At 42.3% G+C, this 19,495-nt stretch overlaps 1 protein-coding gene across 2 annotated transcripts in view; it reads right to left on the reverse strand.

Annotated features, from left to right (window-relative positions):
- Positions 1-4,336: 4,336 nt before the first annotated feature.
- The window catches only part of dph1 (diphthamide biosynthesis 1), a 64,625-nt gene continuing 49,466 nt past the window's right edge, over positions 4,337-19,495 (reverse strand). For both annotated transcript variants that reach the window (XM_083773764.1, XM_083773765.1), the window contains 3 exons: positions 9,800-9,878; positions 5,052-5,186; positions 4,337-4,539 (listed from right to left, as the gene is read on the reverse strand). In XM_083773764.1, the coding sequence (XP_083629890.1) occupies positions 4,459-4,539; positions 5,052-5,186; positions 9,800-9,878 (295 nt within the window). In that variant the 3' untranslated portion in view covers positions 4,337-4,458. The remainder of the gene's footprint in view (positions 4,540-5,051; positions 5,187-9,799; positions 9,879-19,495) is intronic.

The following is a 19,495-nucleotide window of genomic DNA, read 5'->3' on the forward strand; positions in this document are numbered from 1 at the left end:
GTTAGTTAGTAGCAGCGCCAGCGATTAGAATTGCTGCGTCCCGCGTTGTTTAATAAAAAGCATTTTTGTCCGAGCTCCCCGGCTACTTTTTTCAAACGGGGTTCGTTTGGGAAATCCACAGTTGCACACCGGGAGCGCACTCGCCTATTAGTCTGTATTGGCAGGGCGGTCAGCCTACCTATAGACCGATTCACAGAGGGTTTTCTGGGTGCGGCCATTACTGAGGGTGTACCATTGAGTACTGCAGCACTGATTAGCTACACCTGGCCTACGGAGCACCTGCTCCATGGATTACCCCTCAGTAATGGCCGCGCCCAGGGCACCCCTCTGTGAATCGGTCTATATCGAACACACCGAGTGCCACCCTCCTCCCGACCGATAGGGGCGCGTAGTTGAAAGCCAATGGCAAAATAACACCTCGGATAAAAATGCTTTTTATTAAACAACGCGGGATGCAGAAATTCTAATCGCTGGTGCTGCTACTAACTAACACCCGTGGGACACTTTGTGAGTACTTAATATTTGAAATGCGAATGTTTATATATTTTAATTATTTGTAAATGTAGCGTTCGCAAAAACCAGGGTGAAGTTACGTCATGACTCTCGTATGAATACGAGAGTCATGTTCCAGGGCTATATCTGGGGTAACCTCAGTTGTATAAGTGACTCGAAGGGTTTTCAACTTAGCATACACTCCCGAACAATTTCATTGGATCGTGCAGCTGTCGCTCAAGGCAAAGTGACCAACTCCACCCACCAGTGGGCTGGGCCGCCGAGCTTCATTCCTATCAATCTACCTTTCTGGCCCCTGACAAAGCAGAAGGGCAGCTTAATGACTCTCTTCTTCGAGTCACTTATACAACTAAGTGCCTCTCTTAGAGAGTCAGTTGGGGATCATAACACTCCCGTATGATCACCCCGCTGATAGGACCGATCCAATTAAGGTCCACCCTTTCCCAGGGACACACGTGCGCCACCCTAGAGTGTAGCGGTAGTCGGCTCCACGCCCAGAGTCCTCACCCTGGCTAGAACCTGTGGGATTAGCGGTGGGAAGGCGTAGAGCAGGCCACTGGTGCGCCAGAGCGTCCAAGGCTAGGTCTGCCTGTGGCAAAGAGGCCCATTACCGGAACTCCGTAACGTGCAGGACGTCGGCGGTGCCAGCTGATGAGGGGAGATATCAGGGATCTCCATATATGGGCTTAATTGCGACAGCATGTCGCATTTACTATGACATCAGGGATCTCCATCCCTATGATGTCACGAGACCTGGGCTTTTTGGGGGGCATTCCCATGTAATGGGATGATGAGTGACTGACAGGCATTCCCATACTGGGGATAATGAGTGATTGACAGGCACAATTTCATATAAATGTGACCTGCAGTCGCAATTAACATAGGTCCTATCATCGAAGAGTATACTGTATGTATTTGTAAATGAGCACTGTACTTTGAGAACAAGATAAGTAGGCTGAAATTTGAAGTTTCTTCTTAAATTATATATAATTTTCTGTTGATCTAATGAGAAATGAAACTTCAAAGTTTTCCTCAGATGTTTACTGCGATACTGAAAGGTTTGTGGGAACGGGAGACTTGTACTTCTATAAGCATATCAGCTTATCATCTTCTCTCTCCAAATGCAGTTAACACAAAGTAGACAAAGCTCTGCTTGTTACTAATGTATTCTGAACACTGAACACTTAAAGCGGCTATCTACAGTAGCACCAAACTGTTAAGACAGCCAGCAGGTCATGTGACTGAAAACACAAGCTGTAGCACACTAGCTGCTGTTGCCAAGGCGATATGGAGCAGAGTAGATGGAGTATCTCAGTGGTTCTCAAAGTGGGGACCCCACGGGGTAAATTAAAATAAAGCATCACAATCATTTTAGCATTATGTTATGCTTTAGCTATTGAAAAATAGCAGATCTACAAGCTCATACGAGCTTGTAGATCTGCTATTTTTGAAAAATCGAATCTGATCTCAGGTCAAAATGGGTTATAAGCCAGGCTAGTTCTCCCTGACGACCCCCCCCCCCCCCCCCCGCAACTCAAAATAGAGCAATAGACAATGTACTGCATCACTCAAGAAGAGACAGGGCTTCCCAGGATCAACAGAAGTCATAGCAAACTGCTGTCAATCATTGGCAGCCAGGTAGCGATGGACTTTTTATTGACAGGCTCCTCCATCAATAAATGATGATGTAGAGCATCCAGGAACACATCTCCTCAGTCTAGTAAACTGCTCAGCACTTCAGCAGCACGCATGTTTATTGCATTTATTTTACTGCAATGGCAAAAGAAAAGAATAACACATCAACAACAAGCAAGATTCTGTAATCACTCTTAGGATACAGAATCTTATATTTTTAGAAAATGGGAAATTATTACATTTGTGGCACTGATCAATGAGGAATTACACATAGGAATTGCAAATGAATCGCTTATGAGTTTCTTGCTTTGATCAGACAGAGACAGGCATGTAATTAATTGAAAATATACTGTAACTCGAGACCACAAGGAAAATACTCTGGGAGAGAAACCAAGCTACTGTAGTAGGCCCAAGGAGAAAACCAAGTCAATTCTATTTTGTCAGCAAATACAAATGCTCACCAGTCCAAAAATATATGGGAAGAGATAAAAGACTTTGGTTCTCAAACAGAAGTAAAACCTTGTAAAACGAAAGTATTGTGGAAGAATGACTAATGACTAATGGAGCCAATTTTACACACTCAGTTGAATGAAGGACTAGGATTTTGCGGTGTAGTGCAGAGGCTACAGACCGATTACTCCTAAAGTACATTTACCAAACAAGCATGGACCTTTTCCAAAGGGTTTAAAGCAGGGTAGAGTTGTCACACTCCACAACAAGGAAAGCAATCAGGGTTGGGGAAATATAGAGTATGGAAAAACTCTTCCAAATTCAAAAGGCTTATTTGGGTCTGCCCTGATAGTGTCACATCAGCTACTGTATGTTCAGTCTGGTTTAGTGGTTAGTCAGCCAAGCTAATACATAATATGCAGGTAATCCAAAGCATTATCTGATAAATGGTCCCTCCAGAACACAGAGACCCACGACTTCTGAGCAGTTGGCATGCTTTCAGTAGAGCGTGCTGAACAAATCAAAATTAATCAGGGATAGAACTTACAAGAAGCAGGACTGGCCCATAGATAGATAGACCCTAGCTTCGGAAACCCAGACGTTTTTATTTCCAGGGATAGATAGACCCTGACGAAGACCTTTTGGTCGAAACACGTAGGTCCTGTTATTTATTTGCCTTGCTCATCATCAAATAAACTATTTAATTTTTCACCAAAGACGGAATGCCTTGGATTATTTTCTTTTCAAGTCTGCAATTTACATTTTGACAAGCAGTACTACTTGGAGGTATTTATGAATTATTTAATATATCATTAGGTCGTAGTAGCCTCCCTTTAGCTATTACGTTTGTGCCTTCTCAGAATGTTTTTAGTGGTCAGGTCAGAGTGCATCTCTGCCCACTAGGTGTGCACACATACATTTCCCATGCATCACAAATCACTCTTTCATACACTATTACACACACTGGGATCTATTGTACCACCAAAAAAAGAAAGAAAAATAAATAAATCAATACTACATTTGCTACATTATTTTTTACTTAGTCCAGTGATACAAATAAAATAAATACAATCCATTCTATTTCATTTGTGCATAAACCAACTTTCTTGTCAAAAGATGGTTGTGTTTGAAATATGGCATAAAGGGATTAAAAATTGAAGTGTCTGACAGCATACAGTATTGAGTTTATTCAGGGATTACATTTAATTCCACCCACATTCAGAGGCACGTCCCTTCATACAACCTGTTCAGGGTCATCTCAGCATCTAACTCGACAATATGCAAATCTGGCAGTAAGCCTGAGATATAAAAAGCCTAAATATGTCCCAGCACTGAAAGAATTCTCCTATTAGTGCGATGGAAGATGGCAGTTCTTATGCAGGAATATGACACACTTGTGCACTACACCCACACAGGCATATACAAACTTTATATACGGCATATGTGCGCGCACATACCTGTATGTACGCACGCACACGTGTGCACACACACACACACACACACACACACCTCATTTCATGCGCCAAAATACAAGGATTTAATGACGGTAATCCATTTTGGATTGGAGGGTCTCCAGAGTGTCTCCTGGTGGGATGTGTGAGATAAGTGTAGCCACGCCCATCCCTCAGGTTTGGCATTACTCCTGGTGGGTGCTGTCCACGAGAGGGGCAGTGGAACAAGGCATCCGGAACAAAGACAGTGGTGGTGCAAATATTTGCATACGCACACACACACACACACACACACACACACACACACACACACACACACACACACACACACACACACACACACACACACACACACACACACACACACACACACACACACACACACACACACACACACACACACACACAATCATTTCCCTTGACAAGCACAGGAGATGGACTGGTTCTGTTCACACTTCTTGGTGGAAGTGGCTGGCTCCGAGACATGCTTCTATAGGAAGACAGTGGGAAAGCTTTAGATTAATGCCAGTACCCCCACCCCAGACACATTTAACGTGTACAGTATGCTCACAATGACCATATTCACATTCCCCCCACACACACACACCCCCCACCCCAGTGAATATGATACAAGAGCAAAATCGCTGGTATGTGCATATAGTAAACTGTGTATTAATCAGTATTAAGCTCAGTATTAATATATATGGCTGCAGTGACATGAACGAATGAGACTACATATTTTTTCATTGACAAAAGAGCATACTGCACTTCAAGGTCAAACTCAGTTCTACCAGTAAGAGAGTGGTCTAGATTAGAATCCACTTCTGTTGTCACTACTCACTACGCCACTGGGTGGCAGTGTGGTAATACTAAGCTCCACTGCAAACCACAGAGCACACACTGGCACATGTGGATTCAGAGAGACAACCTACTATTGCAGCCCCCCCCCCCCCACACACACACACACTCACTCTCTCTCTCTTATCCCCTTACTCTCATCACCTGTGTCTGTCTGCGGGCAGGCCGAGCTGGTTGGTTGTCAGGGTGGTTAGGTGCCCATGGCCCAAGGCTTTGATTGGAATAGAAGTCCATGGGATACACATTCTGCCAGGCCACCTGCTGCAGAGCCACGGCAGCCTGGAGAGAGAAAGAGACAGGGAACAAGAAGATTGATTAACAAGAGAGAGAAACATTTGAGGTAGTTAGTCACATATACTGTAAGTCAAGTCACATTTAATTGTGTAGCCCAGGATCCTTAATCACTAGTGTAGTCCTTTTCTAAACAAACAAAACAACACCCCCTCTACCATGTTGTACAAAGCAAAAACAGCTTGTACTGTAGGTCTGCAATTTTCAATATGTATGTCCAACATATGGACAGTTTCAAAGTGGTTAACAGGAATACAAGCCCTGTTTACGGTACATGTTTGAATGGCCCCAGTAGTACAGACCCATGGAGAAGTCATGGGACAGACTCACACAGCAGACATGTGTCACAATTGAGTCTGGATACATTTAGTCAGAGTTATCAAGGCTGCTGTCTCTGCAGTTACACTGCATGCCAAACCAGCTGCTGCAGGAGAATGGCAACCATTGCATAATAATTCTAAAACTCTACAGTATGTGGAATAGAATTGTCTCTGAATTTTTATTGAGTGTATACATGGCATGCATGATTTAACTCTATTCACATACTTAACAAGTCCTAATATAGATAGCTCCCTATGGGATTATTGACCAAATTATTCATATGAAAAATTATTCATATGAAATTATGGGTAGTCAATGAATCTCCTTCTTATGAAGCCATATGTCCAAAAGCACTACAGCACTTTAACCACAATTTTTGGGCAAAGAGATTTGGTGTAGGGGGGAAATGAAAGGGGCAATATTAGACACCTGGATGCCCCAGATAACTTAAGCAATGTATAGGGTTTATACACTAAAATGCTTAGAAATCTAGCAATGTCAAGGTCAGGAACAATAGTTGGGGCTACTGCACAGGGACATTTTCGGAACCAGTAGTTTGCTAGCATCCAAAGATGTGCTGTGGATTTTTTAACACAATCTGTGCTGAAACGAGATAATCTCGTGAATAGCTATTGTACACCACTGTGCCAAAACAAGATTACGAGATTTGATTAATTGGCATTAATCTGTAATGAAAAAAAGATATATACTTTTTTATTCACTCACAATCAAATTTAGACTGTTCTAAGTCTAAATTTGAAACCGACGTGCACGTGCTTGGGCGTGCGCTTATTATTCGCTTTTCTGCTCAAAATGAGAGAAAATCGGAGGTTTGGGAGCTTATAAATCCATGATCAACATTGCGCTGATAAAAACCCACAGGCTACAGTGTAACGTGTAACGGGAGGGAATGTGTTAACTAGTGGGGCTCTTGAGCAATCACAGATTGAAATAACCTCTTTAATGTAGGCCAATTAACCCACAATATAATGTATATGACATTTTATTCTATTTACTTCCATAATGGGGAAACTTTAGTGTGGTCACTGGTAATAATTATGCATTTACCTTGCAAATAGCACGTCTGTAATAAATTAGTTCATGAATCCATAAGCCACTGTTATCCAACTCTTTAGACTACTTCAGACAGAATATCTGACACCTACAGTATTAGCAGGTCCACTCAATCGACAGTCACACCATTGCATCATGCATCCATGGTTGGTCATACCTGCTATTTCAAGCTGTGACACTCGGCGTCGATCGGCAGGTTTTGTTAGTGAGGTTAGCGAGGTGCGAAAACTGCGAATGGCTTTGGGGGCTTGCGTGCATCTTCAAAACTACCAGCACAGCCCTAGCGACAGCTCAGCCCTGCTAGCAACTGTGAGGATATTATGCATTAGCCGCAATTTGCAACTCTAGATTTGTTTTATAATGGGATGAGTTTCAAAACCCTCCATTGACTTTCAAACTGCAAAGCATTTGTTTCATAAAAATCCATGAGCTACTTTCTGTCAAAAACTTCTGTCCAGGTAAAAGTGTTGGGGTTTGGAAGCGTTTGTCGAAGTCACTGAACGGCTCTGCGTACCACCTGTTTTGAATTTTCACATAATGGAGGAGGCAGCAGTGCGACCCCTTAATAAAAATGTTTAGTATGTAGTAAGTACTGATAATTAAATGGTGCCGGTTCTAACTTTTTATAGTTCAGGTGTTAGTCCCCTTGCCAGAATTTGGACCTGGACATTTTGAGTACCCTAAGGTTTTATGTTAGAAATGTTGCTACAAGTAAGCATAATGAAATTTGGAAAATGTTGCCTTATATTGGATGTTGTTAATGTTACCCCAGCATATTATGCTAATTATGAAAATTGTCCAACATAATTATGCAAGTTAGCATCCAGCAGTTTCTAAATGCTGGGGACCCATACTCAACATTTCTAACATAAAACTTATAGGGTACTCAAAATGTCCGAGTCCACAATGGGGCTCTATGGGCTGGCAAGCAGACTATGGATGGGTTTTTTGGTTCAATAATAAGTCTAAAACCTTAAAGGCGCAGTGAAACGGAAATTGTGAACATCATGAAAATGGTGTTTCAACATGAAACACCGGTCTGAAGTTTCTGAACCAATCAGAGCGTCGCATCCCTTCAGGCGATGGGACGGTAGCTAGGGACGGTAGCTATGCTAGGCGCAACAGCGTGGTGTTGTTTGTTTATAAATCATATGGTCGGCCAGCACAACCAGTTTACTGTTATGTGGCTTATTTCTTCCATATAATGTTTTCAGATACATATTCTAGCGTGATGATTAAGTTGAAAGCGAGTAATACACTGTCTGGATGTTATCTGGAATGGAAATAAAAACGGAGTATTCTGTAATCAATAGCAGCTGTGATGGACGGACGCACAAATATGGGAAATTAAACGGGTGAGCTTCATTGTTATTGGCTTTTATCGATGTGTATCTCTACACGTCATCACGCAGCACGTTTTCGTTTTAATAAATAAATAATGCAATCGTTTTTATGGACCTTTGATATAAAAACACACAGAAATGAGAATTTTCACATTTTTTTGGCATCCATTGTTAGGTATGCCCATATAATGACCACGGATATGGTCTAAAAGTGTGAAAAACGTCTTTTTCATTTCACTGCACCTTTAAGTAATAATCAATCAATCTAATCATCATCACACACAGACTAAAAGGTCAAGTCTATTTATCAGTCCCACTCTAACAGTTCCTAATAACCCACGGGTCACATTACATTGATATATCATTCCAAACAAACTTATTTTTCTCCCATTCTCTTTCCACCAATTGCTGCAAATTCAAATAAACCTTTCATCCTCTTTGCAATTCATTAGTTTCCTCTCTGTTCCCATTCTCCTGCTTGGCCTCTATCCTCCATCTCCAGACTCTAGCCACTCCTCTCACTACCGCTGCCTCTCCCTTTGGAAGATAGCTTCTCCTGCTAATCCCTACACTGACAGGAGAGCCAAGTGTGTCTTATTGACTATAAATATAACATGAGACACTGAAAATAAGCACCTCCCCCAACCCACTGCTCACTTGCTACATCATAACACACACACACACACACACACACACACACACACACACACACACACACACACACACACACACACACACACACACACTTTCTTTTCATTCCCAATTATAAATGCCAGAGCGCACATCTGCGTGCAGTACGATACAGTTTTAGTAGGGCAGATGACTATTTGAATTAGCTTGCAAGTATGCACACACACAAATGTAGGTGCAGATCATTAACACGCGCCGGTATTGGTGCCAAATAGCGGCGATGGTGAGTGGCACACACTCTGCTACAAAGGGCCCCATGAGAACAAATTGCCACTTGCATGCATTCCCCCCCCCCCCCGTGTCATTAATCAATACTATCACCATCATTGCATGTAGCCCCATTTCATAAAGGTCCGTTAATAACAACTGATGGCCATGGACCAGCACTGGTTGATGCCATCAATATTTGAAATGATTTCCCTCTGAAATGTGTTGTACACACCAAGGCAATGGCTGTGATAAGATGTACAAAGATCTGCAGCCCGAACAACAAACATCAAGCAAGCCAAAAAGAGAGATAACTTTCAAGACAGTAATTCCCTTGGGGCCACAGCACTGCATCTTTGAGGGGAATGATTGATTGAATTAATAGTTGATATCAAACAAATGGCGGCCAAGTCACATACTGTAATAGCCCATTACCGCCAAACCTATCACAAAGCATGCGTGTCTTCAGAGACTCGCTACCCCATCTGCAGTAGCACATAAACATTTTACTTTGAAATGGATCTCTATGTGCTGCTATCCCATCCGTCTCTTTCACATTTTGAAAATAAATAAATTACATATAACAACAACAACAATATGGCAGTTGGGGAAGCAGTGCACCATTGCAGCCATTAGGGGGAGCTAGTCTCCTGTGCTGCTCTACTGTGTGAACAGTGAGTGAGTGAGTGAGAGAGTGAGAGAGAGAGAGAGTGAGAGGACCACTGCACTCATTGCAGGGTGGGGCGTATAGGGATCACTATCCATCATGTAGTCCTTATCGTAGGTCAGCTCAGTGGCTACTACAGGACATCTATGAAGGGCTTTAAGAGTGGGAAGTCATGCACACCCGTGTGTGTTTCTGCATGCGTGTGTGCACAGTGTGTATGCAATGGAAGTTTGTCCTCCTTTGATAGTGAGCGATGGTTCCTGGTGTGTATAGAGAGAAGGCGTGTGTTTACTGTTTACCTCGTATGGAGACAGCAGGGGCTTGGAGAAGGCTGTGCCCCAATCGATAGACAGACGTGGGCAAGCGATCTGGACCCACCTGCAGGGAGGAAGGCAAGGAAGGGAGGCGAGAGAGAGAGAGAGAGGGGGGGGGGGGGGGGGGGGGGAGAGAGAGAGAGAGGGGGGTGGTTGTTGGTTTAGTTGGTTTAACACAGATATCAAAGGACTGAAAGAGACAGAAGGGCACAGGGAATGGTATTGGAGAGGCAGGACACATCTCAGACTGCAGGCTGCACGCACGTGGATACATTTGTGCACTGACTTGGTGCGCCAAGCCTCTCTGCTCCAACTGATCTCTGGCATCTGTAGCAGAGATCTGTCCTGATTTGCACAACTGCAAACACATTCACTCTAAGCTATCTGAATGTATATCCAGCAAAGCCGGGGAGGGATGCTGAGAGTGGGGGCGGCGGATTGGGGGAACTAACAACAACAACGATAACGCAGGGTGAGAATAGGAGACATGGGGCGAGGGGAGAGAGGAGGGAGAGGTTAGGTGAACATGAATAAAAAAGCAGCCCAGTCTCCACAGAGCTAGCCTACATAGCTGGCAGACATGGGGGGGTGGGGGGGGGGGGGGGGGTGTTGGTGTGAGTATTTGATCGAGAAAGTCATAGAGATAAGGGAGGGAGGAAACGAAAGTGAAAGCGATAACAATATAGATGTAAGTTGATATGGTGGAAGAGAGATGGAGGTGAAATAAGAGCGAGAGAGAGAGGGGAGGCAAAGGGAGAGAGAGCAAAGAGCCAGGGTAGACTAACAGTGCGTTTTAACAACGGTGAGCGACACTTGAATTTCATTGGCTATCGCCTAATCGCCCACTATTGCCGGGCGACGTCGCCCAAAACATGAATTATTTTCATCTATTCAGCGTTCCCCCGCCCACTTTTCGACCATCGCCTGCTATCGCCTGCTATCGCCAGTAGTTGCCGGTTCCCATAGACAATTAATGCACTTCCGGAAAATTCGTCTGGCTGTCGCCCGCTGTTAAAACGCACTGTAAGTACATTGGCAGAGAGGTGTTTATGTTTATGTAACGAGGAGAACGTGGACGCAGCTGGAGGTGAAAATGAACGACATGAAGATGGAGACCAATGTGAAAGACGCTTACGAATTGCCAGGGTTAGCTCTTACAGATCAATGCTATCCTGCGCTACATCTATAAGATAAGAAATATCAACAAGAAATATCGACATCCATGATTTGAGTTGCGGCATACATAAATGCTTGGGACACAACGGCAAAGATGCCCGGTAAACGTCCTCCACTTCTCTCTGGAGGTGGAATGTATCTGACGTTACGATATTATGTTTGATATTAACTCTTTAATATAAAGGTAATACACCCCTCACTCACAGAAAAGTGCATTCTAACTTTATTTACTCAACAGCGCCTATTCATCATATAGTTGGCACTCATTCATATCTGGGAAGTGCCCAGTACAACAGTTGGCCAGTGACCTGCTCCCCTGGAGAGATGGGAATTGTCTACCTTGCTCAAGGGCACTTCATGGGTCCAACTGAGGGAGGAGAGCGTGCTGCCCTGTGCAGACAAACTGAGCTAGAAAAGTGGTAGAATTCAATGATAACCTTTAAGAATTTCAGCTTCTATTCACACTGGAGCCATTTAGCCTACAAAACACAGTACACATACATACATACGTATATACATTATGGCCTTAGCCAATACACACGGGCTCAGACGACTCAAATTACAGGAAGCATATGTAGGGAGAGAACACAATAGAAGGTATGTGCATGCTTAAAGTGAAGGCACATCGAGTGGCAAATCGAGTGGCAAAGCCACTCAGTAGGCATTCCTGCATAACTTCCGGGTTATATACTGTATATACAGAGAGCGAGCTTGAGTGGGTGTGTGTGCATACTGTATAGGATAGCACCTGCATATAATATATAGGTATTAGGTAATTAGGTACACCTGAGTTCAATGGAGCATTGAGAGTACTAGCAAAGGGAGCATGACCGCAAAATAGCTAGCCAAGAACGCTCCAAAGAGCCAAGCACTCAGTGAGGGGTATGAGTGAGAGACAGAGAGATAGAGAGATAGAGAGAAAGGGAGAGAGGAACCATGAAGAGAGGAGCCATGAAAGAGGGAGGGCAAGAGCATTCTTCCCGAGGAGTTTCCTGATTGGTGCACCGTGCCAGAAGGGACTTGGCTAATATTAGCGCAGTGGCTGGTCCAGCTCACTAAAATGCCTGGTGACACGGCAGGTAAGCACGCAGCATCCAGTCCAAATTCAATTTCCAGCCAATATATGGCCTCGAGTCTGCCAAAAGCTAGCTGTAGATGGGACGAGAGAGAGAGAGAGAGAGAGAGAGAGAGAGAGAGAGAGAGAGAGAGAGAGAGAGAGAGAGAGAGAGAGAGAGAGAGAGAGAGAGAGAGAGAGAGAGAGAGAGAGAGAGAGAGAGAGATAAGAGCGCCAAGAGACTCATTGCAGGGTGGAGCCTGAGCACAGAGAGAGACTTCTACCTCTAGTTTGGGGGTTGTAAACTGCCACATTTTGCCAACAACTACTCTGCATTGTCTTCTACTTCCATGCAGGTGCTAATGAAATGTCCCACCAGCCGTGACAGATCCCCACCAGGCCGGGTTAACGATCCAGGGCTCTGTTGCGACCTGCTTTAGTGCCACTATGAGACCGATTTGAAATATTATTTGGGGAAGCGGTTCTTCCTTGGCCTACTGGGTGTGTTTTACGTCAATCAGAAATGATGACTGTGGCAGTTTGTGCACAACGGCCCACTTGTGCAAACTTTGAAATCTAATCGTAGACAATTCTGATGCAATCTGAAAGATCTGACAGATACACCACCATCACGTCATTTCAGAGATAAGTTGTAGAAATATTTGTGCGTTTTGGACAAAATGTAGGAGCAAAAAGAGTTTCTAAAAAACAAAGGCGGAAATGGGCATGGCCTATATGGGGATATATATATATATATATAGTTGCGTCATGATCATGATGGAAGGAATCCTTCTAGGCCTACTGGGAGTGTGCATGCAAAGTTTCATGCTGTTCGGTGCAGTAGTGCCTGGCAGACGGACGGACGGACAGAGAAACAGCCGTATACTGAGTTCGTTATGTTAGTGTTAGGGAGGTGACTTATTAGGAAAAGGCAGGAAATCTGTGTAGTTTTCTCTGATCCAGTGCCTGATTTGGAGATATTTAAAAAATATATATTAGGCAAGTTAAATTGAGAAGATAAATGCTGAAAGTTTGAAAATGTATTATTACTATTTAAGTTCTTGACAGTCCTGATCCCACTGTCGAACCACCTCTTTAAAACACAATCGGCCACAGGGCGAGGAATGATAGGGGCTTCCCATTGAGTCATTCTCAAGTTTGAAATATCTAATATGAGATTCTTGCCATGCCTCAAATGTGCACAATATAATAGGATTCTTTGTTATTAAGAGAGGTTCAGTCAGGACAACTCATGAATGGAGTGGAATGAATGAAATATATATTTATTGAATATAAAACGAGCAATACATTTATTATGGTTTGGCGATGAATTGGAGCAGCAAAAGTTTAAGCAGACAGCAGCGCAGCAGTATCAGTATGCAGCAGCAAGCAAGAGGGATGAGCAGTGCAAACTTCAAGTTTATATAGGCGGTATGAAGATGGAATGAGTGTGTGATTGGACAAAGTGAATCATGTGAATGAGAAGAATTAGTGAATTAGTCTTCCAAAAAGTTTTTTCCACCCAAGAAACTGATCTTGAAAAGCGGGGTCGTCTTCTAATTAGGCTTATATTTGGGCCAATATGGTAGCTTGTCAGGAGGGCTGGGCAAGACAAAGTTAAGACTTTGAGGCTTGTTTGCACAACATGAGCTTGAGCTCACGCCTCACTACATCACCCTCTGTGGCCCATTACACACTGACACTGTTATTGGGACTTCTACCTGCATGACTGTGCTTCAATTACACTACACTCACAGTCCTGACTCGAGGCAGGGAGAAACAATTAACCTTTCAACGTGGAGGGAAGCTCAAAGCAATCACCTCACCAACAGAAAACGTCATTTAATTAAGACAAAAATATATAATTCGAGTGAAGGTTTGGGAAGGGGAAATTCACACAGTAAAAATACAAAGTTCAAAAAGCAATGGGGGCTATTTGCGGTCTAGTTGAAGTAAGTGTACATTATCTGTGTGTGGTGCACAGATATCTCTACAGTGGTTAAAAACAAGCCTGGGGACAGCCTAATTACACACTTAAGAGAGTCTGCTGTGTGCGCGCGTGCGTGGGTGTGTGCATGTAATGACAGTAAAAGGCTGGGAGGTGGTCAATGTGGTACAATGTGCTGTGTAGGCTAGAGCTGATGAACAGCTTTTGCTAGTTGCTCTTGCTAGTTGTCGACAGTAACTTACTGTACTTGAGTACTGTACTTACAGTAACAACATTTTTCAGTATCTGTACTTTACTTCAGTATTCTCGCTTTCTTTATCTCTCCCTCCTTCAGCAAGACAAGAGGCCCTACCTACACAGGTGCCTATTTTGGTGTCCGTGTCTCCTCCGAACTAGAAAGGATTAGTGGCTGTGATAAATAACTATCTACAGCTGTGCAGTCTCACTGTGAATGGACCCTTGTCAAGAGTCATGACTAAGTATAGCTTATAAAAGACCAGGGTCTTGCCAGGTCACTGGCTGTCTGCTATCCTTGTACCTCCACCTGATTCATTTCGAACAGAACCCTGCCACACAGACAAAGTCCTCATAATATACTGTAGAATCACAACAACCCACACATTCCATGAGTCAGTCTTGCGAATTAAAATGCACAAGCTACAGTATTATCAAGATAAATTGTCCTTTGGCTAGGGGGCATATATCCTAAAATGGTCAATTATGGAAATGACTTACGTCGAAATTTTGAAAGATTCTTCTAAATCCGATTTTTCAAAAATAGCTAAATTATAACATAATGTTTAAAACACCAAAAGGGGTTCCTGCCCAAAATGGGTTTAAAAAAAGAGCTCCATTGACTTATATTATTTTTTAAGTAATTTAATATATTAAAAAGCATAAAACATATCTGAATTTGTTTTGTGAAGGTACTTATGGAGCCTACTGGCATTGAGCAATCTCTGGACAGATAAGACCGGTACACACACAGACCCTCCCATGCTAGATAGCTAGCCTCCTGCAGAGTCACGCTATACAGACAATATTTGTGGATCTCCACATGGGGAACAGCATGGTCCATTATAAAATTAGTTAGTCAGTAGTCCTAACTAAAGGTAGTTCTTTCGGAGTTGATAAACATTTCTACCAAAACGTTCCATGACTTTCGGAGAGCATATTTTCGTATCAGTTCTAATTTGCATTGCCCTGAGCCAAAAGAGCCTACATGCCGTATACACTTAACCCATTCTGGGCTGACATAGATAGGATGTAGAAGACATTTTTAGAATCTGATCTCAGGTCAAAATTATCCCCCCCATCCCAAATCTTTATAGATGAGCATGAAACATTGCACGCATGCACTCCCAGTCCAGTAGGCCAAGGAGGAGCATCCACCCCCACTCTTTCAAATAGACCTCACGGTGGTGCTACAACAGGCTGCTTTATTTACTTTCCGTGGATCATGATGCAATTCCCTCTGTAGGATATCTATTCCTGCCATTTTGCGTTTTCAGATCTTCAGTCAAGCAAATGAATTCACACTACACAGCTGGCTCTCGTTTGTCAATGGGACGATGAAACAAGCCCAGATCGAGCCCAGCAATCACTTCAAGACAGTGCTCACTTGGTCATATCCTGCAAATCACAGTGTAAGAATGGACAGGTGTGGCTATTCTGCTGTTGGGAAACAGACCTAGTATGAATAAATAATGTAAGTCCATTGTTTTAATTAAGTGCCCACATCACTACAGCTGATAACTGCATGATGATTTTGCCTTTGGCATTGGCTGACTAGAGTTGCTTCCCCCCCATGTTGCCAATATCAAACGTTTTGGTACATAGCCTGTATCCAGGAATATATGCCACCCTTTTCACATTGGCCTGTTATAGCGCCACCAACAGGTGTATTTTTGCAAAACACATTTTTGAAACAAAATGTCTATAACAGGCCACCCTTTTCACATTGGCCTATTATAGCGCCACCAGGAGGCCACAACCTGACCTGCCCTGGTGGCGACCTGTGCCCCTTGTGGCACTTTATCTAGTTATTATTTTTTCTTTCTTTCTTATTCCCCCAAATGAATTGCAATGTTGATATGTCTCCCCTATTCTGAAGCCCAAATTGTTTTTAACTAAACATTATTATTATTTTCTTCTTGCCTGCAGTTTCTCTACAAATAACACAAGCTATAGGTGCACATGGATGCAATCTGGTCCATTTATGCATCAGACTCTGATGAAGATGCAGTACCCTTTAAAGTGAATTCTGAATTGGTGCCAAAAACTGTGCGAAACGGTTGAGAAATGACAGAGTTACCGTGTGGGGGTCCTATTTCAGTCATTTTATTTTTTTAAATATTTTTTTAATTGATAAATATTTGTACAACACTTGAAGTCATTATGTAGATAATTCTAGCGTCTGCTCCCGTGCTTGCGGTTATGGTTAGGCTAGGAGATGAGGTGGGTTGTCATTTGTCAGACCAATGATTAGTCTGAACAACGTACTGCACCCGATAATTCCACATTCTGATTCCTGTTACTGAAGGACACATATGACTTTTTTAAATTGTATTTCCTCCTCCTACTATCCCCACTACGGCAGGGTTTTCCTTTTTTCCCTAAACATAATCAATAACGTCTGTCGGTTCACAATCTCTTCATGTGTCAATATTCTCGATTTTATATATATATTTGTGTGTTCTCTATGGAATGGAATTTGTGCATGATTCATACTGCTCTCTTCTTTAGAATGTATAATGGTTTATGGTAGTCACGTATGTGTCACTCATGGTATTTTACTAACGTATCAAAACAGCCGCCTCAAGTAACAGTGCTCCAACCTATAGCCCACTCTTACTAATCTGTCAGACCTTCTGTCCTTCTCTCACCCACTTGTTCACTCGCACATCACACCACGCATTATCCTACAGGGAGAGGCCAATGTGAGGGAGGGCAAGGACTTCATGTGCCTGTGTTTGTGTGTGAGAGAGTACTTGTATTGCTATACTTGTGACTGATAGCTAAAGTACCTATAGTATAGTAGAATTTGAGAAAGTCATTGATTGGGCCTCAATCCAGAAATGTGCTTACGATTAAAAATGCTTTCCATGAGCATAGACTGATTCATCATTCTTCGTCTTAGCTTAGGTATACACACATCTGCTACACGTCTTTTATTATATGACCCTATATGGAGTTGCCTGATGTAATCAGTATAATATGCTGCCCACCATTATATATATGAGCATTATGCCAATACTGTATAATGACATGTCGGTTGGACATGCGCTTCTGGACAACCAGATCTACATCTATAACTCTATATCATAATATGAGCATATGGTTGGATTGGCAGTTCTGGGAAACTGCATATCCGGCAGACTGCATGCCAGGCACCACACTCCGGCGGCATGTGCGGCACATTTTACGTTGATCGGTTGGTTGGTTCACAAGAACTTCGAAGGACAGATACACCGATACGCATGCACACTCACGCACACACACACCTATAGATTTAGTGTGTGCGGTTTCTACCACAGTGACCACAATTTGGCAAATTGATTACAGGAGCCTATGCAGGGTTTCCACTATTTTTCTGGCTGGCCAACATGACAAATTGTCTGACCATACGTTAAATTAATTGGCCATAATTAGGGTTGTCCCGATTAACCGGGTGATCGGAAATTGGCTCCGATCACATGATTTTCAAAAGATCGGAATCGGGGAGAAAATATCGGATTTTTAATTGTCTAATGTAAATCTCAAAGAAAGATGTATAAGCAATGAAGTTTTGTAAATTATGTTTTGTTTATGATACTATAGTTTTCCTTCTGGTCCCAGTCAGAAATCATCAAACAAAGACTAGTCACACTCAGAGGCGTGAAAGACACCTATGATGAAAACAAAGGAAATGAAACCCCCGATATGCAAGATGGAATAGGTGTCTGTAGTACTCTCTCTGAATGAGAGAGATACTCTTTAAGAGTTTTAACCTGACTTCAGTTCTATAAGCTGTAGAACTGTATTCATCACTCTAATTAATCTTTATTTTGCTATGATCCCATGCTTTCATAGAAATGACAAAAAAAACACAATGACATTGTGTTAAATTAATTATTCATTTACCATTCTAATAAAAGTATAGTCACATTTTGCCTTTCAATAATTGAAAGTCTCAAAATGTGATCGGGGCATCCCTAGCCATAATGTAATATAACGTACACATCATATACTGCATGTACAGTACATGGCTGTCACATGTGCATTCACTTTCCAAAAAGTTCTCTCTTTGGAAAGTAATGGCTGCACTACATTCTCCTCTTTGCCTTTCTTCTGACTGGCAGGCAGATAAATCACATTGACTGAAGTATGAAGCTCAAGCTTGTGCAACGGATATTAACTTTAGAAACTTTAGAAGTTTGCTTAAGATTCTAATAACAGCTTCTGGCAGGAGAACAGAATTGCTTGGCAAACAGTGTTTCAACTTCAAAACTGTGAACATAAAGGAAATGTAAAGGAAAATCTAAATGCCTCTCTGAGAAATGGAACTCAGTGTGTGAGTGATTTGTGAGTTTACTCATAATGTACAGGTAAAATTCATGGATTGAGTGAGCTCATGTTCAGTAAACGTATCTTTTGGATAATAAAGCAAATAAAGTACAATATTAATGTATTTTGTAAAATAGGCCTATTGTGCTTTATTGATGGAGTAAAGTAAAGACCAGTAACATTCCTTTGCCTATGCTACATCAGTAAAATCCAGTTGTCACAAGCATCTTATAGTATTAGTATTTCATATTAGTATTGATTAGGCAGAATGTTTATTCCTGCTAGTGTGGCAGGAATTATATAATTTGATTTCACGAGACATCAATTTGATTTATGATGAAGCTATTATTTGGCAGCTCCCAGTTGTAAATGGTCTACTCGCTGAGTCTCCAATTAAACGTGCAATGTTGCTCATAGAATTAGCTCCATATGCTGTTGATTGCAGTGTTGATGTTGTTGATCATGATAGATACACTGGTTCAGGTGTAGGTCTGCTATTTTATTTTAAATCGTGAAAATATTTATTTCAGAAAACTGGAGGATTTAGAAGATTTATTTATTTATTTTGAGGTCAGGCCTAAATGGATTAAAGGTGTAGGACTAAGTCCTGAATGTGTGGGCATAATGATTGGGAGAAGTTGGGAGAATAATGGAAGAAAATGGAATGTCCGCAGTTGCACACGATATCCTGCTCCCCCGTCATTATCATTTTTAACCAAAAGTGAACAGCGTTTCGCCCATCCAGGGCTTCATCAAGTTCTTCAGAATAATGATTTGGTGACATTGTGGATATTAATGTACTTCCAGTTCATTGCCAATTTTATCGATGGCCTAGCAACCCAATACAGTGGTGAAGAGCTCGATCCAACTAAATAAATATAAACTCTTAAATGACGGAATATTTTGGTCAATGGCACTGAGCCGTTGGATTTCAAATCAATATTTCCTCAAAGTCAGT

Source organism: Protomyctophum parallelum (assembly GCF_964188405.1).
Source record: "Protomyctophum parallelum genome assembly, chromosome: 9".
In the NCBI taxonomy this organism is placed as follows: Eukaryota; Metazoa; Chordata; class Actinopteri; order Myctophiformes; family Myctophidae; genus Protomyctophum; species Protomyctophum parallelum.